The 27,820-nt window shown below is 38.6% G+C and overlaps 1 protein-coding gene across 3 annotated transcripts in view; it reads right to left on the minus strand.

Annotated features, from left to right (window-relative positions):
* The window catches only part of ADGRA3 (adhesion G protein-coupled receptor A3), a 130,174-nt gene that overhangs the window by 32,965 nt on the left and 69,389 nt on the right, over nucleotides 1–27,820 (minus strand). For 2 of the 3 annotated variants that reach the window (XM_060417563.1, XM_027970897.2), the window contains 4 exons: nucleotides 25,441–25,642; nucleotides 24,077–24,232; nucleotides 13,287–13,448; nucleotides 10,550–10,753 (listed from right to left, as the gene is read on the minus strand). In XM_060417563.1, the coding sequence (XP_060273546.1) occupies nucleotides 10,550–10,753; nucleotides 13,287–13,448; nucleotides 24,077–24,232; nucleotides 25,441–25,642 (724 nt within the window). The remainder of the gene's footprint in view (nucleotides 1–10,549; nucleotides 10,754–13,286; nucleotides 13,449–24,076; nucleotides 24,233–25,440; nucleotides 25,643–27,820) is intronic. The other variant, XM_042251854.1, reaches the window with a different exon arrangement.

The following is a 27,820-nucleotide window of genomic DNA, read 5'->3' on the forward strand; positions in this document are numbered from 1 at the left end:
TTTTAAATTGCAGATAACAAGAAAAAATTTAGTAAAAATATTACATCTGAGAAAACATATAATAAGGTTTCTACTATTCTCCCAAATACAACTTGATAGGCAAACAAAGATATTACCAATTCATTCACTAACATAGTACATTTCTATTAAGTATATAAATTTATCCTAAGTATTTAAAGATGCATGCCAAAACGGAAAAACATCAATAGATCAATTTAATTAGAAGGTCAAAATCCTGATGAAATGTTACATGCTGGACATTTATTAAAACTTAAGTACTTAAAAGTCCATAAAATAATTCTACTATGAACCCAAAATAACTTGAAAACAAAGCACAGCTCTCTGGGAAAGTATTCTTTACGATAAATCAAATTAATTTAAATAAAGAAAGTCATACTTTACTTTCTAAAAGACAGCTGAAAAAGGAAATGACAATTACAGTTTCTACCAGTCCAATTTTTTTTCTATACAAATTTAAACTGGCAAAACCAACCCAACAACAACAAATTTAAAAAATTCCAGAGTAAGGAGAAATCTCTGAGAGATGAGAGCTACAAATTCAAGGCTGTTACATGCTTATAATTTATAAGATATCCTTCAAAGTCCAATAAAGAGTATTGTCAAATAATAATTATAGGTCCCTTGGCATAGCCTAGGGAAGGTGGAAAAGCAAACTTCACCTGTATCAAAAATATTTTTATAGTAAATATGTAACACTTGCATATTTGATCTCTTTAAAAGAAGTCCCGATCATTTATTACAGAAAGGTTGTAAATCTAATGAAAAAATTCACCGAGGAGGACATCCCCAGCAGTCCAGTGGTTAAAACTCTGTGCTTCCAATGCAGGGGGTGAGGAACTATGATTTCACATGCTATGTGGCATGTCCAAAACTAATGGACACATTTGATACATTTATTGTGGCTATACATTTGCCACTTAGCCTGAAGACAAAAACACAAAGGCAATAATTTCATTTAACCATATATTCATTTTAAAATGTATGGATTACAGCAATGGAAATTGACATAAAACATATGAATTAAAGCTACTAAATCAGAAAACTTTCTTTTCAAAGCCTTTGGGAAGCTCTCTTACACTGTTGGTGGGAATGTAAGTTGATGAAGTCACTATGGAAAACTGTATGGAGGTTCCTTAAAGAATTAAAAAATAGAGTTGCCATATGATCCAGAAATCCTACTCCTGGGCATATATCTCACAAAACAAAATTCAAAAAGATACCTGCACGCCTATGTTTATAGCACACTATTCCCAATAGTCAAGATGTGGAAACAACCTGAATGCCCACTGAGGTGAATAAAGAAAGAAGATGTGGATACATACAAATGAGATAGTACTCAGTCATAAAAAAATAAAATCATGCTATTTGCAGCAACAAGGAAGGAACTAGAGATTATGACACTAAGTGAAGTAAGTCAGAAAGACAAATATCACAGATATCACTTACATATGAAATCTACAATGTGACACAAATGTACTTACCTGCAAAACCGCAACAGACACACACACACACACAGAGAACTGATTTAAGGCTGCCAAAAGGGACTCAGGGAAGGAGGGACTGGGATTTTCATGTTAGCAGATGCAAACCTTTATATATAGACTAGGTAAACAAGGTCTTACTGTATAGCACAAGGAATTACATTTAATAACCTGTGATAATCATAATGGAAAAGAATATGAAAATGAATATAAATATATATATATGTATTGATATAACTGAATGACTGCTGTACAGCAGAAATTACCACAAATTATAAATCAACCATCCTTCAATTAAAAAAAACAAACAACCAACTCTTTTGGAAAGATATGTTTTTGGAGTCTAATATCTATTGAAGATTATATGCCATCCCTGGGGGGGGTGGGGGGGGGGGAGGGAGACATGGGGTCTGCAACAAGAAACCAGAATTTGGGTCCCAGCGTCACCAGAAAGTAGTGGCTAGACACTGCAAGATTTTGTCTACCCTCTGAGTTGCATTTGTCACATATACCTAATGACCTTCCTAACAAATACTTGTGAGGACCAAATGGGATCATAACCATGACAAGCATGAAAGGGAATGGAACTGTGGGTGGTGTTTTTATTATTGTTTCAGGCATAGCTTGTTATATTGCACTTCACAGATACTGCATTTTGGGGGTGGGAGGAGTTGTTTGCTTTGATTTTAACAAATGGAATGTTTGTGGCAATCCTACATTGTCAGATGGTTAGCAATTTTTAGCAAAAAAAGGGCATTTAAATTCAAAGTATGTACATTGTTTTTTTCCCCTTCATGGATCATGACCTTGTCAAGGCAAAGGGGCTTGCATTACTCAATGAAGCTAGGAGCCATGTCATGCAGGGTCACCCAAGATGGATGAGTCATAGTGAGAGTTCTGACAAAACGTGGTCCACTTTGCATAGGAACTGGGAATGTTCGGTTCATTGTTGTTGTTCAGCCACTATGTTGCGTCCAACTCTTGAGACCCCATGAGTTGTACCATTCCAGGCTTCCCAAGTTAACTGGACATGGTCAGGCAGGAGATTGAAAGATGTAGTGAATATCAACATCTTAGGAATCAGTGAACTAAAATGGACGAGAATGGGTGAATCTTAATTCAGATGACCTACCTACTACTGTGGGCAAGAATCCCTTAGAAGAAATGCAGCAGCCACCATAGTCTACAAGAGTCTGAAATGCAGAAGCAATCTCAAAACAAAATGATCTTCATTTGTTTCCAAGGCAATCCATTCAACATCACAGTAATCCAAGTTATGCCCCAAACACTAAGACCGAAGAAGCTAAAGGTGACCGGTTCCATGAAAACCTACAAAACGTACAACTAACATAAATTAAAAAAAGATGTCCTTTTCACCACAGGGGATTGGAATACAAAAGGAGAAGTCAAGAGACACCTGAGGTAACAGGCAAGTTTGACCTTGGAGTACAAAATGAAGCAGGGCAAAGGCTAACAGAGTTTTGTCATGAGAAAACCCTGGTCATCGCAAACGTCCTCTTCCAACAACACAACAGACGACTTTATACATGGACATCACCAAATAGTCCGTTATATTCTTTGCAGCTGAAAATGGAAAAGTTCTATAAAGTCAGCAAAAACAAGACCTGAAACTCAGCTCCTTATTATACAATGCAGGTTTAAACTGAAGAAAGTCAGAAAAACCACTAGGCCTTCCAGGTACGACCTAAATCAAGTACTTTGTGATTGTACAGTGGAGGTGATTAATAGGTTCCAGGGATTAGATCTGGAAGACAGAGTGCTGAAGGACTATGGACAGAGACACTGTACAGGAACATAGCCAGAGGAGAGAACACAGCCATCCCAAAGGAAAAGAAACTCCAGAAGGCAAAAGGGGCTGGGAGGAGGATTTACAAAGAGCTTAGGAAAGAAGAGAAGTGAAAGGCAAGCGAAAAAGGGAAAGATATACCCAACTGAATGCAGAGTTTCAGAGAAGAGAAGGGAGAGATAAGAAGGCCTTCTTAAATGAACAATGCAAGTAAACAGAGGAAAACAACAGAATGGGAAAGACTAGAGGTCTCTTCAAAAAAACTAGAGCTATCAAGGAACATTTCATGCAAGGATGGGCACAATAAAGGAAAGAAACAATAAGGACTTAATAAAAGCAGAAGAGATTAAGAAGAGGTGGCAAGAATACACAGAAGTACTGTCCAAAAAAGGTCTTAATGACCTGGATAGCCATGGTGGTGCTGTTATTCACCTACAGGCAGACATCCTAGAGTGTAAAGTCAAGTGGGCCTTAGGAAGCATTACTATAAATAAAGCTAGTGGGAGGTGATGGAATTCCAGCTGAGCTATTTCAAATCCTGAAAGATAATGCTGTGAAAGTGCATTATGCCAGCAAATTTGGAAAACTCAGTAGTGGCCACAGGACTGGAAAAGGTCAGTTTTCATTTCAATCCCAAAGAAAGACAATGACAAAGACTGTTCAAACTACCATACAATTGTGCTCATTTCACCTGCTAGTAAGGTTCTGCTCAAAATCCTTCAAGCTAGGTTTCAGCAATATATGAACTGAGAACTTCCAGATATATAAGCTGGATTTAGAAAAGGAAAAGGAACCAGAGATCAAATTGCCAACATCTGCTGGATCATAGAAAAACCAAAGGAATTCCAGAAAAACATCTACTTCTGCTTCACTGAATACACGAAAGCCTTGATTACGTGAACCACAACAAACTATGGAAAATTCTTAAAGTGATTAGAATATCAAACCACCTTACCTGTCTCCTGAGAAACCTGTATGCAGGTCAAGAAGCAACAATGAGAACCTTACATGGAACAATGAACTGGTTCAAACTTGGGAAAGGAGAATGTCAAGGCTGTATACTGTCACCCTGCTTATTTAACTTCTATGCAGAGCACATCATGCAAAATTGCCAGGCTGGATGAATCACAAGCTGGAATCAAGATTGCTGGGAGAAATATCAACAACTTCAGATATGCAGATGCTACCACTCTAATGGCAGAAAATGAAGAGGAACTAAAGAGTTTCTTAATCAGAGAGAAAGAGGAGAGTGAAAAAGCTGGCTTAAAACTCAACATTCAAAAAACTAAGAACATGGCTTCTGGTCTCATCACTTCATAGCAAACAGAAGAGGAAAAAGTGGAAGCAGTGACCGATTTTATTTTCTTTGGTTTCAAAATCACTGTGGATGGTAGCTGCAGTCATGAAATTAAAAGATGCTTACTCCTTGGAAGGAAAGCTATGACAAACCTAGACAGCGTATTAAAAAAAAAAAAGCAGAGACATCACTTTACCAAGAAAGGTCTGTATAGTCAAAGCTATAGTTTTTCCAACAGTCAAGTATGGATGTGAGAGTTGGACCGTAGAGAAGGCTGGGCTCCAAAGAATTGATGCTTTTGAACTATGGTTTTGGAGAAGACTCCTGAGAGTCCCTTGCACTGCAAAGAGCTCAAACCAGTCAATCCTAAATAAAATCAACCATGAATATTCATTGGAAGGGCTGATGCTGAAGCTCCAATACTTTGGCCACCTGATGCAAAGAGCCAACTCAATGGAAAAGTCCCTGATACTGGGAAAGACTGAAGACAAAAGAAGGGGGCAACAGAAGATGAGATGGTTAGATAGCACCACTGACTTAAGGGATAAGAATATGAGCAAACTCAGGAGATAGGGGAGGACGGAGGACCCTGACATGCTGTAGTCCATGGTGTCGCAAAGAGATGGATAGGACTAAGCAACTGAAGAACAGCACTATTTTTTAGGCATAATCAATCACCGATTTAATAGACCACAGTATAGTGTAAATATAACTTTTATATGCACTGGGAAACCACAAACTCATGTAACTCGCTTTATTACAGTATTTGTTTTACTGCACTTATCTGGAATCAAACCCACAATATTTCAAAGATCTGCCTATACCGCTGTAGGGTAGCAGGTGTTATCTGGAGGCTGGGGAGAGAAAAATGCCTTAAAGTAACTGACTTACCAACAATCACCTAGAACCTCACGTTCTGACCGCCACAGTTCAGGATTAGTTTTAAATAATCAAAACTGACAAACTATAAACACACATGAAATTAATGTCATCACTGAGCTCTCATCATGAATTTATTTGCATGCATTTTTGCTTATTTAGAATGACACTGAGAAGAACATGGTTAAGTATCATAAGGGATGTTAACTCAAATATTTCCACTAGATTTTACCATTCCTTGTGAAATAATCTTGACTCCGAAAACTATGTAATTGATAAATTAAAATTTTCTGAAATCCTCATTTTGTTTAAGTCTCTAGAATTTTAACAATAAAATTAGAACGGGCCAAAGAGCTAGCTGACTGAAACAGTAATTTGTTCATGTTTTCTTGACTATCTACTCACTGGATTTTAAACAGATAGGTGTTCAGATACATCCTAATTATTTTCTTATGCATAATTAGTTATTAACTGCATTCTACCTTTTGATTATCTCACTGCTGAAGATTAACAAGGATTATGCTTGCCTTTAGAATTTTTTTAACTGACTTCACTAATTAAGCTTGGCTGTTAATTTTTATTCAACGATGTTTATTAGATGTTTCATTCCTCTACTCAGGGCCCTGTGCAGAATCTAGAGATAAACAATGAAATAAGCCACAGTCCCTGACCTCAAATATTCAAAATTTAGCAAGGAAGAGACAATAACCATAATAAAACAATACAAGCTTAACATTTATTAAGTGCTTGTCCTGTACCAGGCACTGTTGTGTATGTCTTACATATTTGCCTCATTAAACCCTCTCAATAACCCTTTTGAGTTTAACACCACTTCATGATTCCTATGTAAGAGAAAGAAACTGACATTCAGAGAAGTTAAGGTACTTGCCCAAGTTTGCACAGCTTTTAAGCAGGGGAACAGACCATGAACACATTTTAGTAGCCATATCTTCTAGCCTCTTAGTATAACTCAACTCACCAGCATATCAGCTTCTATTTATTCCAGACAATGAACAAAGCACTATGAACTAATGGCCACAATGAATTCTGTCTGAGAAAAAAAAGGAAGCTGCCATCTGAACTGGTTCTTAGAAGAGAGTAACAGGGATTTCCCTGAGCAGGGGGGTGACTAAGGCCATGAAAAGGGGCACACATTAAGGAAGGAAGCGTGAAGATGTACACGACTGGCTTGGAAATGAAAACTTCATTTGGGCTAAAGCCCTCGATGGGACAACAGAAACGTGGGATACATAAAGAAAACCTGATTTCCAAATTCCTGCCAAGAAAATTTTAAAAAACCAATTCGTTCTGGCTACAATAATTACTGAATTCAAAACACCAACAGTTACTAAAAGTTCTTAATATTTAACAAAAAACAGGTAATATTTTGTGATGCTAACAAATCTGACTTATGGTACCAACAGTGGAAGGAAGCATTTGGTAAAGAAAAAATTTAGATTAGGTGCTGAAAGAGTCATACCACAGGTAATTCAATCTCCAAATGGTTGAATGACTGAGGGCCAGCACTGGAATTCATCAGTGATGTAAAGAGCAGCTCTGACCTCAAGCAACCCTCAGTCCAGTGCAGGAATAAGAAGCCCATTGGGCCCCTGTGTGTAACATGCAATGACAGAGATGAGCAAAACGCTATGGGCAAAGTGAGGAAGAGAAATGAAGATGAGGATGGGAGAGGCAAGGATTGACCAGATGGAATTAGTTAGGATTCTCGAAGGTTACATCCGTCTGCTGGGTGTTATCACAGAACCAAGCAGCTGGGGAAGGGAGGGGAGCAGACGAGCAGGGATTCTAGTAGAAGAATTAGCATGGGGCTGGCCTAAGTAAACTTGGTCAGTGGTTGGAAGAGACAACAAAGTAGACAAGGGCAGATAAATGCCAAATTATTAAGTTACTGACAGCCAGCCTCCCAAAGGACATGAAGAATTTATCGTGGGATCTGCAAGGTCATCTCCATGTGGGACAGACCCAGGGATAACATTCACAATCAAAGAATGTGAACAGAGGGGAAGGTCCTATAGGTCCTTGGCTCTGCAGGCCCTTCAGTCGCTAAAGAGCGGACAGACTGGAGAGTGTTCCCAGAAGGACCAGAATGTCAGCTGTGGAGGGACTCAGGGGACCCGGGAGGGTGGGAGGGTGGCACGGGGGCACAGCACAGCTATTCACTAAAGGGTAAGGAAGCACTTCAATATTTTACTAACTTTCATGGTTGGACTGGTATGCATTGGCTGAATACTGCCCTAGGCAGACCAACCTGTATGAAAAGCATGGATTTTTTTTTAATCAACTTATTTTAATTGGAGGATAATTACTTTATAATATTTTGATGGATTTTGTCATATATACATCAAATGAATTGGCCATAGGTATACATGTCTCCCCCCATATCCTGAAACCCCCTCCCACCTCCATCCCCACCCAATCCCTCCAGGTGGTCACAGAGCACCAGTTTGGGGTGTCCTGCTTCAGAAAAGCATAGATTTTTAAGAAGAGCCTGGAGACACAGAGACTGAACAGAAGCTCACAATGGTATGGGCAATATAGAATGAAAGTCCAAACTGGGCTGTGATGGTAATAAAGAGAGCAAAGACAGGACAATAGGGATTCAAAAAATATGTAGAAAACAACTCCAGTTAGGCTCCTACAGCTAAGGACTGCCTTCTTATGGGTTTAACTTTATATGCTAGCGTGTTCTCCCATCCAAGGGCAATACAATCAATTATGACATGTTCAAGATCTAGTTAGTCCATTGATGGCATTAAAAAAAAAAAAACAAACAAGCACAAGCAAAGAGAATAAAAGCTGCCATAATATAAAGCCTAAAATGTAAAAGTTTTCTGTTAAAATGCTAAGGCATTTTGCATTGTCAATGCAAAAATTTTTAACTGACTTTTGTATCACAAAGGATATGGTCCTTTTTCACTCGGTGTAAGCATGTCCATCTATGAAGCATGAATAATAGTGTGATGCATCCTTGGTTTCTGGCCACAAGATGATCTTAAATGATGGAACAGTATGAAATTGACAAATTTAAGAGTGTTCATTTAAAGCTTTCTACTTCAGCAGGTAGAAACTCTCCTTACCCAGAGGGGTAGGTTGTGAAATTGATGAAATGTTGAGTTTCATCATTTTTAATCCCTTCCTACCAACTGTGATCATCTAAGATAGAAGGGTTCATCAATTTTAAGTGTTCCTCAAAGACACACACCCCTCTCTTGTGGGCTTGTGTGTGATGCTGTTTCGATGCCTTTTGCAGTATGTTTTTACCAATACTACACTCTAAGCAAAGGAACAGACACTAAGGAGTTGCACTGCTAGGTGCAAAACACTCTCCCAGAGCCAAGAGTAATAAATAAATCTTGCTAATTTTCCTCTGAATATATGCCATCAAGTAAATATATTATCATTAGACATTCTGATATAGCTGAGATAGCTGTCTTGGGCAAGGGAGAAGTTACGATTATTTCTAAATTAGGCAAACTGGCTCTCCTTATGGAGGTCACAAGTGTAAAGCGTGACTCCAAACCCACTCTAGTATTCTTGTCTGGAGAATCCCATGGACAGAGGAGCCTGGAAGATTCCCAATCCATGGGATTGCAAAAGTTGGACATGACTTAGCGACTAAACCACCACCAGACTAAACCACCAAAGTATGACAAAATATATTAATTCTTCATTTATCCATTCACTCATTCATTCAATATTCATTGCGCTTCCAGTGTACCAGGACATCTAAGACCTATTTGATTACTATGCAGGCATTAACACTGGAATGGATGGAATATCGTTTGCAATATAATTAAGAAACGAACTATAAAAAAAGAAAAGTACTGTGTAATTAAAAACCACCAAGAACACAATTACACATAGCCACACAAAACTCAATGAAAAAACACACTTCCATTAGGGGGTCAAACTGTACTTCCACCATTTGCTTCAATGTAGTTTAATAAAACACGCCTAAACCCCCAATTTTAAAAACCAATAAAAATGCTTTTAATTTTGCTTGCTGCAGTGAAGTCGCTCAGTCATGTCCGACTCTTTGCAGCCCCATGGACTATAGCCTACCAGGCTCCTCCATCCATGGAATTTTCTAGGCAAGAGTACTGGAGTGGGTTGCCATTTCCTTCTCCAGAGGATCTTCCTAACCTAGGGCTCAAACTCTGGTCTCCCACATTGCAGGCAGATGCTTTACCATTTGAGCCACCAGGGGAGCCCCAATTTACAAACACTCATGTCTGCACTTCTGTGCAAAAAATCTTGATATATAGCTGGCTGAATTAAATGCCGGGACTTTGCCATTAGGCCCACGAGCACAGAGCCACGGGCACCAAATACTTTTAGGAAGTCTACAAAAATGTCTTCATGTCTTTAAAATCAGCAGCATAAAAATGAACTTTAAAGTCAAAGAAAATGTCTCAATATGTAACTAATATATTCATGCTTTTACCACTCCAGTCATAAAATTTAATTGTGATATATTCATATGCAGAAAGGGGTCCAGAGGGCAAAAATGGCTAGGGCCATGAAGGCCATGATGTGTTCCTTCTTCATCTGAATTTCTTTCAAAACAAGAACAAAGGCAATTCTAATACACTTCTCCCTCCAAACAACCTTTGGTAAGATTATTTTTGCAAAGCAGAGCATTTAAGTGCAGCACCCTCCATATCCTCAAAGGACTGATTCCAGGATCCTCTTGGATACCAAAACCTGTGGATGCTCAAGTCTCTTATTTAACATGGCATAATATCTGTATATAACCTAGGCACACCCTCTGGTATACTTACTTTAAATGATGTCTAGATTACTTATAATACCTATTGCAGGTGTTATACAAATAACCGTAGATATAATGTAAATCCTATGCAAATAGTTGCCAGCATGTAGCAAATTTAAGTTTTGCTTTTTGGAACTTTTCGGGATATTTTTTTAAATTGGATATGTTCAATCTGCAGTTGGGTTGAATCTGTAGATACCGAACCTATGGATATGGAGGTACTGTATTCTAATCTAACTACAAGTCTTAAATGACTACAGAATATAACGTACCTTCAGAGCCAGACTTGAAAATGTATTCGAAACGTTGCACTTAAAGCTCAGCTGTTTATCCAGGTTTCCATCCGGATCTCGCCTCCCATAGTCAGAAAGGCCTGTCCGGTCAGTGGCTGCCACTTTCTGGAACACGGTACATGTCATCCCAGTGAAGCCAGTAGCCTTGATGACATAAGCTTCCAGAGCAATATTGGGTGAATACTTCAAAAGTCAATCAAACAGGAGTTACAAAAGATTTATAACATGGGGGGGAAAAGCACTTTCAAAGAGTTTCAAACACAAAATACTACATAAGCTAGAAGACAAAGCTTGAGCTCTTACTAAACAAAGACATTGTGCAGATAACTGGCCGAATCAAAAAAGATGCCAGCTACAGAAGGATGTCCTAAAATAGCAAGACACCCACGAAGAGGAAAAGAGTAAGTCATGAAGTATGGAAGGTCAGATATAAATGAGAAGTCAATTAATAATTTGAAGAGTAGTTGCAGGAATTTATAAGTTGAAAATGGAAGTATCCTGATTAAAAAAAAAAAAGAAAAAACAGCTAGAGAAATCAGTAGACCCCCTTAATGATCTTAGCACACTTAAAAGCTGCCTTATTCAATGCTTCATAACATCTTTACACTTCTTCCTTTCACAGGAACATCAATACTTAGCATTAAGTGTCACCAATAAAATCTTTATACAGACTCATGGCAAAGGTTTCTTCAGAAAAGGAAGGGAGGTGCTAGTCCACACAGAAATAAATGAACAGATTTTGAAGGGCGAATTAGGCCAGAAAAATCACCTGAAAAAGATGGCACCTGTCCTGACAATTTTAAGCAATGCAGGAGTGCGACTGAACTTGAGAGTCTATCAAAACCTATGGTCTGCGGATACAAACAACCATCCACCCATGTCCAGGAGCTTCTGGCACCACTCCCACCTGTCAGAACCACGACAGAGCTAACATAAGAAGTGACAGGCTGACCGGTTTCGTTTACATCCAGCAAGACGACAGGATGTGCAGTAAACTCCCTCCTTTAAGGACGGTTAATTCTACGTTTACTATGGAAGCAGGGCACCATCCTAAGTGCCATAGGTGGACAAAGTTCTCCTTTAAACTTTTTTTTTTTAATATAGGACTTTCGTGTAAGATGTCCAAAATCTATCAGGAAGATTAAAATTTTTAAATATATGAAGGTAGAATTTTTTCAAGTACCATATATATATAGTAGAAAATATTTGGCAGTTCCCCAAATTTTTAAGGGTAAGAAATCTTTGCATTTAGTTTTGCCCCACAGGTGACAGAGTGTGAAAAATCTTACTAAATTCAATCATACTTGCCAGCAAATTGTATTTGAAATTTTTTATTAATCAAAGACAGATTAGAATTATGATAAACATCTGAAACCTCAGTTGAAAGAAAAGTGCCATTTTGAAGTGCCCTTGAAGCCATGTCTTAAGCAGATATATTGTTTCTCAGGAACTTTTTTATGCTTTGAAATGGTGTACAAATACCCCCTACACCCTCTATTATACCTGTGGGTTCTCAGGAGAATGAAGGAAGCTCTCTGTGCTAAATAATAAGCAAGGGTGAAGCATAGGATGGAAAACAGGTTTAAATGATCTGGGAGGACCAAGTGTGGCCCTCAAACTGGCAAGCTCATTTCAAGTAAGGTCACAGAGAGCACCTACCCTAAACTACATTGTCCTGACAGGAGCCAGTCTAGGCCTCCATTCTGTTTATTATTCAAGAAAGTAATACTAAACTTAACTGAACAAAAGGATCAATAAAACACGGTCTCATCAAAAAGATTCCATCAGTTAATGGAAAGACGGTAATTTTGAATTGTATAAAATCATAGGCGGAAGTAGAAAACATTCAATGAACCCACTAAAATAGTTAGAAAATGAAAATCATGGGCCAGAGCAGAATATGACTGCTAAAAGAATAAAACAAAACATTATTTATCATAGTTCCCACATTTATCATATCTACATTTTAGAACAGAAAAAGTAAAGCAGTACACCAAGAAATTCTGCACAAACAAAATTTAAGATTATTTAACAGAGTGATCATTGCTGTTGGTTAGTCACTAAATTGTGTCCAAGTCTTTTATAACCCCCTGGACTGTAGCCCGCCAGGCTCCTCTGTCCATGGGATTTCCCAGGCAAAAATACTAGAGTGGATTGCCACTTCCTTCTCCAGGGGATCTTCCCAACCCAGGGATCGAACCCACATCTCCTGCATTGGCAGATGGATTCTTTACCACTGAGCCACCAGGGAAGCCCAAGATTGGTTATTACATGTAAATAACTAACTTCCCCCAAAGTGGAATTGACTGAAAAATGTCAATAGGTTCACAAGAGTTGGGGGAATCCTAGTTCCCTTTTGAAATTGAAACCTGGGCAGTCAATCAAGCACTGTCTCAAAACTTCCTTCAGGGCCCAGAAGACAATATCAGCTAGGATGTGTAACGGGAGGGCAAGGCTATGGTATTCTTATTTGTGTTGTGGAAAGTTTCAGAGGATGAGATGGTGGTAACTGTTCAAATTACAAATTAAGCCCAGTTACCAAGAAAACAGACTACTCAGAAGCAAAACTGTCTTTTTAAATGTCTGAGAACAGGAAATTCTGTAATAATCAGCAGTAACAAAATACCCCATAATGGGATGAGACCTATCTATTTTGAGGTTAGAGCTGCTTTCAATGAACCTTTTCCTTAGAAATCTAGGATAACGTGACACTTACTGTTGAATAAACATGAGCTCCGTTTGCCAGTCGGTATGTGGCGATGCGCTGCAGACACTGAACGATTCTACTGCAGGCTTTGGCCTCCCTCTGCGCCAGCCCCAGGACGCGTTCATCAGCCAACATGATGTTACTTGCAATGTCAACCATCACATCGCCAAGCTAGCAGGCGTGCAAGAGAGAAAAGGAAGATCTTTAAAGCCCACACAGGAGGCTTTACATCACCAAAATTCTAATGAGACACTAAGATGGGCATTCAGTCTAAATTTTCACAGGAAAACCCAACAAGCACTTGACTCATTTCTCATTAAGGCATCTTCAGATAGGAAGAGCACAGTTGTTATAACCATTCGGTAATATTTAGCTCAAAACAGTGTACTCACGTAACCACCAAATCATCAGGGAAAAGACTGACATGTAGTACTCTAATTGACAGGTTGGGGTGGGGGTAGGGGGCACCGTCAGGGAGTGGGGGGAGAAAGGCATTTATATTAATCAAGGGGAAGAAAATCACATGATTCTCGGAATAAACAGATCTCAACTCTGTCTGGAAAAACACTTATCTTCTTTTTGCATAAGCATTACTTAATATGATCAAGAAGTATCTGGCACAACATTAAATCAACTATACTTCAATTAATTAAAAACAGAAGAATATACTGGTGACCTCTTTAGCATCCTGTCATGTTTAAAACCCTAGGTATGTCCAACTACTTGAGTTCTCTGTATGCGCTGGGCCATCACGTGAGTCTGTGCACACGTTTCCCCCTTTATCTTGAATGAGCTGCTTCTTCCCCGTCTCCCAACTCAAGGGATGCTTTTAGATTTACATGATCAGAGAAACAAATGAATCCCAAGAAGTGTCCACTTTTCCACTGCTTGTTTCATTTCCTGAATTTTTTTCATTAGCTCAGTTCATAACTTACAGATGTAAACATCTGTCAGGCAACACCAGTGAACTATCAACAGGCTGTCGTTGCTGGTGACTTGTAGGTCTCATATCAGAAAAGTGCACTGAACAGTCCAGGATAAGCAGACAGCCTGTTCCCAGGAGGGTCTACTATTGAGCAAACTGTTCACGAGAAGTGGAGCACACAAGCATTGTGGAGGTAGCACTGGAGGACTGACAAGCTGGCAGGTCCTCTAACCAAGAAAAAAGCCTCAAAAGCCCCAAAGCCAAGCCAGACTGCCAAGGACATTTCAGCAGATGTCTTTTCATCACCCTAGAAGAGTCCAGCTGAGCTTTTCAACCCTGTTCTGCCTCCAATACTCTTCCCAGGGTATGTAATTATGAGGGCTAAGGTGGGTCTGGAAAAAGATCAGTCCTTTCCACCCATGCTTCATTTCAGGAAGAAGACAAGCCTGCGGAAATCTACCGGATTCCACCCCTGAGCCATGGAACAGGGCTGGCACCTTCCGTACCTTCCTTTATTTGTGAAACAAGGATAATAACCATCCTGTCTTTTCTGAATGTTGTGAAGATTAAGCTCTACTAATAACTATAAGGCTCCTCAAACTATGCCTTGCACATGGCAGGCATTCAAAACACAGCTCTAATTTTACTGCTGCTTTTCCTTTTTTTCTTTCATTTCCATCCCAAAATAAGTCTCTTTGAGAATGACAGGCTCTAGAAGAAGTGTTAAGAAGGGTACATTTTTAAAGTCTATATGTTCATATATAAAGAGGAACAATGTACCCAGCAAAACTGCCTCTATTTCCTCTGTAAAGCCCCATCATCTTATCCAATTCAAATACACTTAATTGACTTCATACTGCCGTTACTATCATGTGTCACAATTCTGTCCTTATTTTAATTCCAATATAAACATCTTGGGGGCAGGGACAGCACAATGTCCTACTTATATTCATACTCATTCATTAGCGTAACTTCTCGTATAAAAGCCAGTAGCTATATAATACCCATTCACTCCCTGACTAAATATTTATTGAGGACCAAGGTGAGCCAGACACTATCCCAAGCAATGGAGATATAGCAGTGAGAGAAACATAGGAGATCTATTTTGGAGTCTGTATCTATCAAGAAAATATATAATAAGCAACTAAATACATTTCTTTTTAAAGTGACCAGGTTGTGATACCTGCAAGAGATGAAAGAAACAGAGTAATAAATAACAGATAGTAATGGAATTTAACCACAAAACCCAATTTTAATGGACTCATATATTCTCTCAAGAGGCAACTCATTTAAACCCAAGATATGAACAAGATCAACTGACAAAGAATTAAGAAGAACCTACAATCAAACTATGTAGAACACTGAGCTTGTTCATTTGTACAACTGATGAAAACACCAGGCTTCCCTGTGGCTTAGATGGTAAAGCGTCTGCCTACAATGTAGAAGACTGGGTTCAATCCTTGGTTCAGGAAGATCTCTGGAGAAGGAAATGGCAAACCACTCCAGTATTCTTGCCTGGAAAATCCCATGGACAGAGAAACCTGTGTCCATGGGGTCACAAAAAGTCGGACACAACTGAGTGAGTTCACTTTCTTTTCACTTTCATGAAAATACCAGCACCTCAGTATATATTCCTAAAAACAGTAGGGATGGGGGTAAATTTCACTTTAACAGAAGTGCTTATTACTGGAGTTATGAAGATGGGTGGTGACTTCTGCATTTGTGTCTCAGCCACTTTTACAGCACCTAGAAAATAACTACCACCTCTTAATGGGAATTCAGAGAAGCTAGAGAATTTGGTTACATTTTTACCTATTATTCTTACCTTTCAAATTTGTATTTTCAAAACTGTATACAAAAATAAATAAGAGATGACACTGTATGATATGTTCTATAGCTATCAGAAAAGAAATGGCCGTTGCCTGCAAAAATTTAAAAGATAAAATACAAGAAAATACCAATTCTCCTCCAAGGCACTTCTCAAATATTTATGAAGTACTCAAAAAAATCAGCAATTTTACAACTAGTTTGGAAATTTCTTTACAAGTTCTACATGTATGGGCTTTATGAAAATCTAACATGAGACCTAACTGATATATCATCTCTTTTGAAAAGCTGTTTATTTTTTAATCAAGAAACTACAGCTATGGGTCACTGGATAATGCCAGCCAAAGAATTTGACATGTGTCAATAACTGTTAAAAAAAAAAAAAAAAGAAGTAGTAGTATCTGTAAGAAGGTATAGAGCTAATAAAAGTGGTTGCCTTAGCTGAGGATAAGCTTCCCCCCCCCATTATTTCATTATAAATGGCTATGAATTAAATAAACAGTTTTGTAGCCGAAATATCCGCTATAGCAAGCAATCATGAAACACTACATGCTTCTGGAGCTTGGTTATGGAAGTAGTTCTGAATCCTTCATGGTGGCAAAAAAGGACACAAAAAGAATAACAGTACATGAAAAATTACACTGGATTAAAAAACCATCCCTGAAATGTGACACACAGGTACAGTTTAATAACTGCAACCAATGTGTTGGGAAGCACCGTATTTCTCTTCAACTGCATTCCCTGAAGGCCACGCCGGCCATGGAAGGGTCGGAAGAGTCATGCACCTGCTCTGCAATCTGTCATACCAAAGGGTGAGGATCAAATGAAAACACTGTGAACGCATTTCATCCAAGATAAAAGGGTAAAGAAATGAAAATGCCACATTAATAACAATGAAACCATTAAATGTCATCTGTGGTAAGAGGCAGAATATTTCATGCTCTTCTCAATATTTATGTTTGCAATCCCGGGCAAAACTAGATTAAAATCACCTGTAAATTTCATGAATTTCTGATGTTGGTTCACGTAACACACAATAGATAAACTCAACTTGATGGTATTTGATTTTAATGTAACAGGCGTACAAAATAACATTGCAGCGAGAATGCTTACGTGCCTTGGAGTTAAGTTCTCCTGGGTTAAGAGTTCAACCATCCCTTACAAGTTAAATGTCCATAGCAAATTACTTATCCTCTCCAAGTCTCTGTTTGCCCATTTGCAAAATGAGACCAAGAACCCTATGAAAACTGTCTTTCTTTAAGAAAGACACACAGAGAGAGAACAGAAGGCAAATATCTTCATTAAGCAATTCATATAGTTTTTGAGAAAAGCCAAGAAATCTAGGCCCCTTCCCACATTCTTGTTTCAAGCACAAAGTCAGCAGGGGGTACCTGGGCAATTCTAATAACCAGAGAAGCAAGAATTAGACACATATACCACAGGGCAGTATGCTGAGCTGTCATCTGGGGACAGCTGAGATGGAGACAGAAAGTACAGAACTGACACACAGTTCAAACTCGACTAAATAATAACTCAGATGATGTCATTATTTTAGTTCAAGTAAACTTCATGGTTTTTCCTAATTATAAATAACTGTATTAATATCATTCCCATCTTAAAGTATGCTATATTGCCCTGATTACTTTAATGAGGGAATTGCTCTGTTCTGAAAGCCAACTTTTAAGAGTGTGTTTATGGCATTATTAACCAGCTTCAGCATCCTGAGGGCCTGGGGACCCCACTGAACGCTGCTCAGCTTGATAAGTAGTCAGTGCTCGAAAGGCCCAAATGTGATGGTCACCAGGACTATGGCAAAGATGAAAGCTCTGATGTCACTCTGGTACAAAAATAAAGAGGATGGCGATGGGAAAATAAGTGGGAAGGGGAAAAGATTGAAAATAATGTCACAGGGAATAAAAGTTGCATTTATCCTCTACTGCCTTATAGAAAGTATCTGAAATAGCCTAACAAAGTTTAAGAGATAATTCTTTTTAAATTAAAACATACACAGAGAGTGAGAAAGTGTGTTAGTCACTCAGTCATAGCCAACTCTTTGCAACCCCACAAACTGTAGCCTGCCAGGCTCCTCTGTCCACGGAATTCTCTAGGCAAGAATACTGGAGTGGGTTGCCATTTCCTTCCTCTAGGGGATCTTCGCAACCCAGGGATAGAACCACAGTCTCCTGCATTATAGGCAGATTCTTGACTGTCTGATCCACCAGGGAAGTCCTGGTGGGAAATACATGCTTAAAAAAAGAGTCAAATAAGTTAAAATACACATCAATGGCAAAGTTAATGGGACTGGGGAAAAACTGATTCTTGACATGTTTCTAGTCAAGGCAGTGAAGACAACTGTTCAATTATTAATGAAAAGGAGAATATTTCCTCCAAGTAGACAGTCACTTTCACAAAGAAAATTCTTAGAACACGTGAAGAACACTATCAAAGAGATACCAAGTGAAATGCTCAACATCCTCAGCCATACCTTCACAACAAACAGAAAGGCTTAACTTCTACGATCCCTCCAACTCTCCCACTGGAAGCAGATCTTGTTTTTTCCGATGACAAAAATGTACATGCATCTCCCTTTCTGGAAGCATGGAGGACTAAGTACTATGGACAACTCTCCTGATAAAAGTGAAAAATGGTAAAGGAAAAAAAGTTACCTTTTAAATGCACCACTGACCACTCAGAAAACAAAGGCTCCACGAGGGACCAACAGCAAAACAACAGGAATCCAAAGAGCTCTGAGGTGGAGCTCGGCTGACCACAGACTATGCTTTGACTTCCATGTAAGACCCAGGCCCTGCCAACACATGCTAATAGGAGAAAACCACAGCATAAAGTTGATAAGCCAAAGGGGACACCAGCAGGGTCAGGGCCAACCAGCATTAAACTAGCCTCCTGGAAGGAAGGGAATCACAAGGAAACTTGAAACTTGTCCATCTTGACTTTGGCACAAGGTAGGAGGTAAAAAAAACTCTTCCCTGTCAATCTGTCAACACAAGTCGACCTTCACACAGAACTGAGAACAGAGTTCTCATTTTTTCTGTGGTCTGAGAAACCTCAAGCTGAGAACTACTTTCAATGTGACCCCCTAACACTGATAAAGCCCCCCGGCACCTAGCAGAAGCAGATAAGTATCACATCATACCATATATCATGTCATAATAATGACACACTATACCGTTCTCATGAAGACCACTCGTCACCAACACACATCAGCACAGTTCTGGAGGTCCTCACCGATGTATAACCAGAAAAACAGGATGTGTTTTATACGGGAACAGACAAACCAACTGTTATCTACTGTCTACGGACAAAAATCATCTGTCTAGAAAATCCCACAAAACCAACTAGAAAATTATATGAATGAATTTCATAAGGAAACCAGACACAAGGTCCACATTTAAAAAAATAATAATCATCAAGGAAAACTGAACACGGATTAGATATTTTATAACATTAAGCACTTGAGTTCATTTGGGTGATATAATGACCATATCAAGGTTCTATTTTAAAGTTCCTTACAATTAAAAAAAAATTATGGATGAAATATGACACCTAAAATGTGCTCTTAAATGTTCCAGCATTGAAAGACAGAAAGACACAGAGTAAGACAGAGACACACAGAGACGCAGGGAGAGGGGAAGAGAGAAAGAAGGAGGGGCAGATAACATAAAATGAGTGGAGAGGAGAGATGAAGCAAGACTGGTAAGCACCAAAAATTGTCGAAACTCAGTGAAAGGTAAAACAAAAGTGTTAATAATAATATTCCTTCTCCTATACACTTTAGGAATTTTCTAATTAAAAAAAAAAAAGTTTTTAAAAAGTTAAACCCAAAGAGAACACTTTTTTTAAAAGAGGTAAGGATAGAAAAGAAATATACTACAGTGGTCCTCAAAGTGGGAGACCTGGGTTCGATCCCTGGGTTGGGAAGTTCCCCTGGAGAATGGAAAGGATACCCACTCCAGTATTCTGGCCTGGAGAATTCCATGGACTACAGTCCATGGGGTTGCAAAGAGTCAGACACAACTGAGGGACTTTCACTTCACTTCACAATGGTGTTCAAAGTCTGTGCCAAAGACGCTGCCCAGTATCACCTGGAATTTAGTGGAAATATGAATCCTCAGGCTTCTCGTACCCAGAACCTGGTACGAACCATGGGCCCCATGCAAGTTTGAGAAACCATGTTCTCAGAAGGATCAAAAAGCCAGAGGCTGAGTCTTTGAAAATGTTAACAATATCAGGAAGTCTGACAAGTAAGATCAAGGAAAAAAACATTTAAAATATTGAAAGTAAAAAAGAAACTCACCAGTACAGATGTGATTATACCTTAAAGTGAGTAAATGAAAGAATTTTTAAAATTCTATACATAAAAATGTGAGGTGCATGCCTTACATATTTAAAACTAGAGCACAGTAAGAAAACTATAACACATAACTAACTCTAATCTTCATAGATGTTCTCTTTAAAATGGATATATATGTTTGTTCCCATAAGAGAAATCACTACAGTAAATATGGAACACACACTATCTGACAGATAACCTTCGGCTCTTTTTAAAAGACCCTGGTAAATACCTCATTTAGATCTGGCAGTTTGATAGTTTTCAGCACCTACCCTAAGACGACAAGAGTACCAGCTTGTGTTGGCTAGACTCAATCACAGGTTGTTTATGAAAAAATCCATAGCACAACAACTTTCTGGATATAATACAAAAGTCAATTTAATTGTCCAATTATGCTCTATGCATTTTAAGATACCTTAGCATAATTTTATGCAGTGTTAATTAACTTAAAATAGAGCCCTTAAGCCTTATGAACTCAACATAGCAATAAACAGGGAAAGCTCTAGCCTGCAATTTTAAGCTTCCAAAGAATCAAATGTCTGTCACTGCATCAAAGGTAATATTACATTTATATCTCAATTGTTCAATCCTGAATAATTTTCTGTTTTTTCTATTTATACTTAATAGGTTGCCATCATTTGTTGCCAAAGATAGTTAAAATTTCACCTTCTATGTCAGCCAGTGAAAGTGACAACAATCTCCTTCAAAGTAAGTTTTTAGATAAGTAACTAAAGCAGTCTGGTTGATTTTTTTTTTAAAGGACTTCTCTCTCAGCTTCTGAGATAATAAGAATGTTACTTTTCAGAGGGGACACGTGTATGCCTATGGCTGATTTATGTTGATATATGGCAAAAATCATCACAATATTGTAAAATAATTATCCTCCAATTAAAATAAATAAATTTTAAAAAAAAGAAATTGTGAATGGCTATGTTGTATATATAAAACAAAGGTCCATATAGTCAAAGCTATGGTTTTTCCAGTAGTCATGTATGGATGTGAGAGTTGGACATAAAGAAAACTGAGTCCCAAAGAACTGATGCTTTTGACCTGTGATGTTGGAGAGGACTCCTTTGAGTCCCTTGAACTGCAAGAAAATCAAACCAGTCAATCATAAGGGAAATTGGTCCTGAATATTCATTGGAAGGATTGATGTTGAAGGTGAAGCTCCAATATGTTGGCCACCTGATGCAAAGAACTGACTCACTGCACAAGACTCTGATGCTGGGAAAGATTGAAGGCAAGAGAAGGGGACGACAGAGAATGAGATGGACGTGAGTCTGAGCAAGCTCCAGGAGTTGGTGATAGACAGGGGGTTGCAAAGACTAGGACACGACCGAGCAACTGAACTGCCACTGCTGTTGTGTATCTACAACATACAGTATTGCACATCAACTCAACTTCAATTAAAAGGGATAAATAAATGAAAATTCCTCACACGTACAAAAAAGAATGCTAATTTCTTAACCCTATAAAAAGTATATCCTAGCTTTGCAATGATAAAAATAGTTTCACCTATATTGTCTCACTTGCATAAACTCTGCAAGTTAAACAGGGCACACATCATGTCTCATTTTAAAAATAAAGGGTCCATGGTTAATAACTCACAAACTAGGTCCACTTCCAGTCTTCAACAAGATGCTTCCCCCTAAGAACAGGACAAAGCAACAAAAACTCAGACCATTCTTCCCACACAGCAGCAACACAATGAAACGTACACCTCAGGGCACCACACTCCTGCTCCCGAGCTGGGAGGAGTACACAAGTCCCTCACACCAGAACAGGGCTGCCAGGGGATAAACTTTGGTCTGTCACATGATGGCAGGACCTTTCCCTATGTACAAATTCCAAAAGCCATTCCAATTACTCTAGTGACCTGAAACATCCAGCCTCCATGAATGACTTCTAATCATGTGGGCACCTAACCTGTGATTATAATCAACAAGGGAGAGCAGGATTACCACAGAGCCAGGATTCACACGGCTCCTCCCAGCACCAGAAAAACTCATCATGGGAAGCGGGCTATGGCCCAAGGACAGAATCAAGCAAAGGAACAATTCATTAGGAATTTAAAGTCTGAAGTTCAGATAACAACAGCGAAATGCCATGTCATCATTAGGTGGTCTGGTGTTCTGAATCCCATTTATAAACATGTCACTATTTTCTTTCCTTTATCAGCTATCCTACATCAAGTAAAGTATCTAATGTACTAGAGCTGCAATTTCAAAATTTATCACCAAAATGTCAGACATTAATAGATACCACATGCAAAAAGTTCCCTTGGTTAAATTATGTAGAGAAACAAGGGATATTATTGGGTTGGCCAAAAAGTTCATTTGGGTTTATCCATACCACTGTGCATAAAAAGCTGAATGAATTTTTTGGCCAAATCAATACCACCTTTTAGCACATTAATGAATGTGAGATGCCCCACATAAAGAAATATATTAAGACTTTGTTTAGTTCAGTGTTTTCCCCACAATACTTTTGGAATACCATGACAGAGCAAAGCTCTTCTAGAAAGTAAATGTGATACAGTAGAAAATTGCTGGATTAGACAGCTAAAGTTCTTGGGTTGTTTTCAGCCCTACATAATTTAGCTCTAAAACCTTAGAGAAATTATTTAATTTTCTTTAGGCTTCAGTGTATGACCTAATCTAGGTTTATCCTAGCTCAAAAATTCATTTTTATGTGATTCCATCACAAGAGAAACAGTTTATATAAAAGTTGTCACCTGGCTGGAAATAAAGTTTAAAAACATGTTAATCTGCAGCTAAAAACTTATTCAAAACATTATTTGCTGCTCACTCATTCTGCAAACAGTAGCTGTCAATGTCTTCCCCTGAAGGGTATCATGTGGACAGGAATATCATAGCTTGACCATGGCCCCTTTTCAAAGTCACTAAGTTTTCATGCCTCGTGTATCTTAATCATTTGGAATTTTGTTTTAAAAGTGCTAAAATAGTCTTACATTTTCTCTAGGACATTCCCAAAGCAATTTAACAAAAGATCTGGGGAACTAAAACTCTGATGAAGAAGGATGAACAAGTGGGAGTTTGCTGTATGACACAGGGAGCCCAAAGCCAGTGCTCTGTGACGAACTAGAAGGCTGGGGTGGGGAGGGGGTGGGAGGGGGTTTCAAGAGGGAGGGGACATATTTTCAACATATGACTGATTCATGTTGATGTATGGCAGCAACTATCCCAATACTGTAATTACCCTCTAATTTAAAATTAAATTTAAAAAATTAATAGAATAAGAAAGATTCTACTTTCTGAACATTGTAAATTGTAAAGCATACAAAGATTTCTTCAACCAACAAATTTAAGTGGTGACTGAAAAAAAACAAAGAAGAAAGATGAAAACACACCAGTGGGGAGAAGGGAAATCCCAGGCAGCCTGAGAGATGCAGCCCAACTCACACACACCATAGATGCAGAAAAAGCTGCTTTCTCACAGGCTGGTTCTGCCCTACCCTGGTACCTGATTTCCAAGAACTAACAATCCACCTCTACTCCTCCCAACAAGTCCCCATGACAGATGGAGCATAGGTTTCTCAATGACAATTCTGGAAATAAAAAGGTATATTTAGTTCAAATACAGCAAACATAAGTAGGCTTTAAAAATAGAGAGTCAGCTCTATCACACGACCATTTGCTGACATACTATATGCTACAAATCCAAACCAGAAAATACCTCTTTTGATTTCTCCTCTTTGGTAAATCTTCCAAATTTCTCTATCATTTCAGCCACAAATATAACATCCATCTTGTCCGAAAAGTTGGCTGCTTCCACAGTGTAAGCTAATAATTGTCGGGCTGTAGCCACAGCGTTGGTAAGATTGAGGGGCATCTGTATTAAGAAGGCAAAAAAGAAGCACTTAGCAAGTGAAGTGAAAGTCGCTCAGTCGTGTCCGACTCTGTGACACCATGGACTGTATAGTCCATGGAATTCTCCAGGCCAGAATATTGGAGTGGGTAACCTTTCCCTTCTCCAGGCGATCTTCCCAACCCAGGGATCGAACACAGGTCTCGCATATTGCATCTTACCTTTGCATTTCAAAACATGGCAACTTCAAAACTCTTTATCACCGATTCACTATGACCTTCCTAAAATGCTTTTTCCAAAACTGAGAAGACAAATTTTACTGGAAACTAACTGAAGGAATTTTCTTTAACTTAGAATGAAATAAAACAATACATAAAAACACATCAGGGAGGGACTTCCCTGGTGGTCCAGTGGTTAAGACTGTGCTTCTAGTGCAGGGGATATGGGTTTGAACATGCTACAGCACGGCCAAAAGATAAAAATAAACAAAGTTAAAAGTTTAAAAAGAAAAAGAAAAATCAGGGAAGCAGCCTACACCATCTCTTCATTTCTATCTATCTAAATCCTATATACACTCAATTCTAATTGCCTAGTAACACCTTTCCCAAGTATTCCAGCCAGGAGGGATCAATATCTCTCCTGGAACTCCTGCCACCTGGGAGTACGATCCACTTATTTAGCACATATCTATACTGCCATGCACGGCCTGTAATGTTTTACGTTTGTTTATTATTAAACACAACTCAGCACCAACCATTACAAAAAGTGTATATCAGGTGCAAAGAAGCATTTAAAAATGTGTAAAAGAAACCACCTGCCAGCTGCTTATAATCGGCTAAGGTTTTAAAAAAGACATAGAAGCAGAGATGAGAAAAGGCATACTAAAAGGACAAGCACAACAAGGCATCTCTTGTGACAAAGGGATTATACAAGGAACTGAACAGGGGGCCTCCCAGGTGCTCCTGAAGAATGGTTGGGATTCTGTTTGGGGATACAGATGCTAAGTTACTCAAGCAAAGGCATAAAGCCAGGCCATACCTGGAAAGGAAGAGTAATGCCAGAGAGGGCCTTGAATACTGGTTGAGAAGAACAGGTCTGATCCCGAAGACACAGTCCACGGAAGTATAGACAACAAATCCTTACGCTTTACCAGTATTTAAAAAACTTATGTATTTGGTGTGAGCACCACGTCTTATTAGCAACCTCAGCAGATCTGAAGACTTTCCAGTTACCTGATTAAACATGTAAAGAACTCTAGTGACATCGTTCGCATACTGGCAGCGAGAATAATCATCATCCGCCCAAAAGCCCCCTCGATCACATCTGCGCCAGGCCTTTCTCTCATCCTGTGCATTCCCAGGGTAGATCCCACTGCCGTGGGCATTCCGAGTACACTGCAGGTACGCGGTGATGCCTGCCAGTGTTCTGGGCCACCTAGAGAGACAGAGACACAAGAGAACCTACGCTGACACGAGCAGCAGCAGGGGAAAGTCAAGCATCGGGACATGTCACACAGAATCAGAGGAAACTCAAGAGACAGAACTCCTTTATTAATAAAGACAAACACAAAAGAAGTTAAAATGAACTAAAACCATTGTAAGGTAACAGCTGAATAAATTTTAATGCCATAACAGAACATTTTCCTACAATATTCTAAATATAACCACGGAAATTGTACCTTATCAAGCAGAACAGAAAAATGGTGCACCAAACGGTCTTATGTTTCTTTAATTATTGTTACTGTATCGTTGGCTTATATAACCATTAGGTATATAAGGTCAGAATCTTTTCCAATACGAATAAAATTTGGCCTTTCACAGAAAGAGAGTTAGTATACTTGCAGAAAGGACTGCCATCCTTAAAATGGCCTGCCTGCAATGCTGGCCCTTAGGTGGCACCCAGGAATTTGGGGCTTTTTGTGTTCACAGTTAACTGGTAAGAGTGATTCACTTTACCTAGACAGTCTGGGGAAGCCATATGGTGTGCACTGAGCACCTGCTTTCATCCTGGGGGTCTAAAGTTTTGGAATGAGATAGACAGAGGTTGTCTTTATGAACATTTCCCAAAAGGAGTTTTGGATGCTGAGACTCCAGTGGACTTTCCTGGGCAAAAACACTATACAGAGGCTGCTGCCTTTTCAAGGCTGGAGGAGGGGTAGGCTCTGCATGAGCCTCCTGGGAGGCAGAGATAATCAAGAACTTACACACTGATCGCCCCAGAATCCATCTGTGTCTTCTCCCCTTATTATCCGGCTAGGTATATTACTACATCACTATATCTGAGCTGTGACCACAGCTGCCTGCTGAGTCCTGTGAGTCCTTTCAACAAACTTTTGCACTTGGGGGGTGGTCTTGAAAACATTCAATAACATATACAACCGAATTTATCTGAGTGAAGCCCAGATAAATTGCATAGGTACTGTGCAAGTGACTATACCAACCTGCTGGCATGAAATCAGCACTAACTGGACTGGGAGAAATCTTTGTTATTTGAGCTCTATTTCTCCAAAACTGGGAATGAAAATAGTGTATTTAATAAAAGCTACAGATGACTTACAACATATGAACTTCTAAATTATAATATCAGCCACACCAAAATGTAATGCATTATCAAAAACTGTATAAATAGATCAAGCAATGCTAAACTAAATCTTACTAATGCAGTGGAAGTTCTAACTGTATTATATCTTAAGGAGTGTCAAAAGATAAATAATTCATTAATCAGTTAAACAGATTCTTCTTCTATTTTTAAAAATGAAAACACTCCAAAACTATGAGCAAAGACAGATAATACACCATAAATAGAAAACATACTATGATTATTTAATAAAGGCATTGAATGTAACAAAATTAACAAATGGTATCTATTTCACTTCAAAGTATACTGTATAAATATTATAAGTTAACAGTTAATCCACATAAAAGACTTATCTGTTGGCAACAATAAATTATGATTTCCACATACTCATATCCAGAAAAATTTTAAATGGGGGAGAAGAAAGGAATGTCAAAAGGCATTTAATATAATTTTTAAAAAAATCAATGAAGAACTAGCTGAGCTAAAGTTGTTACTGCTTCTTCACCTTGGACTTGAAAGAATAACAGAGGTTTTTTTTCTTATCCTTAAAAATCAGACTTATAGCCACAAGACAGCAAAAATACCAATCACTTACAGTGTAAATTAAACCGTGTATTCAAAAATCTCTATGCTGCTTTAAAGAGCTACATATTTCCCTTCATTTATATTAACTATAAACTGATTATTAAAATCCTGAACATAAAGCATTTTAGACAAATAATAAGTTTAAAGATAATGTTTTAAAGCAACTTTGAAAGTAAGGGGAGTCTAAAGTAAAAGTTGTTACCGCTCACAAATTCATTTAACTCAATCTGCTTATCCTAACATAATCCAACACTATTGGCTTCCCAAGCTTTCAGGCCACCCAACAGCTTTCATTTCTCAAAGTGCCCTCGTTTAATTGCTAGAAGAACCACATAGGGGAGGGAAATTGGGTGTGTGTTTCTGCTAAGTAAAATGTCTACCAACTTCTGCAGTTAAAACTGAATTAACACAACAAAACCTTCCCAAGGCCATCCAAAAAAAGCCCCTTAG

Source organism: Ovis aries, chromosome 6, assembly GCF_016772045.2.
Source record: "Ovis aries strain OAR_USU_Benz2616 breed Rambouillet chromosome 6, ARS-UI_Ramb_v3.0, whole genome shotgun sequence".
Classification (NCBI taxonomy): domain Eukaryota; kingdom Metazoa; phylum Chordata; class Mammalia; order Artiodactyla; family Bovidae; genus Ovis; species Ovis aries.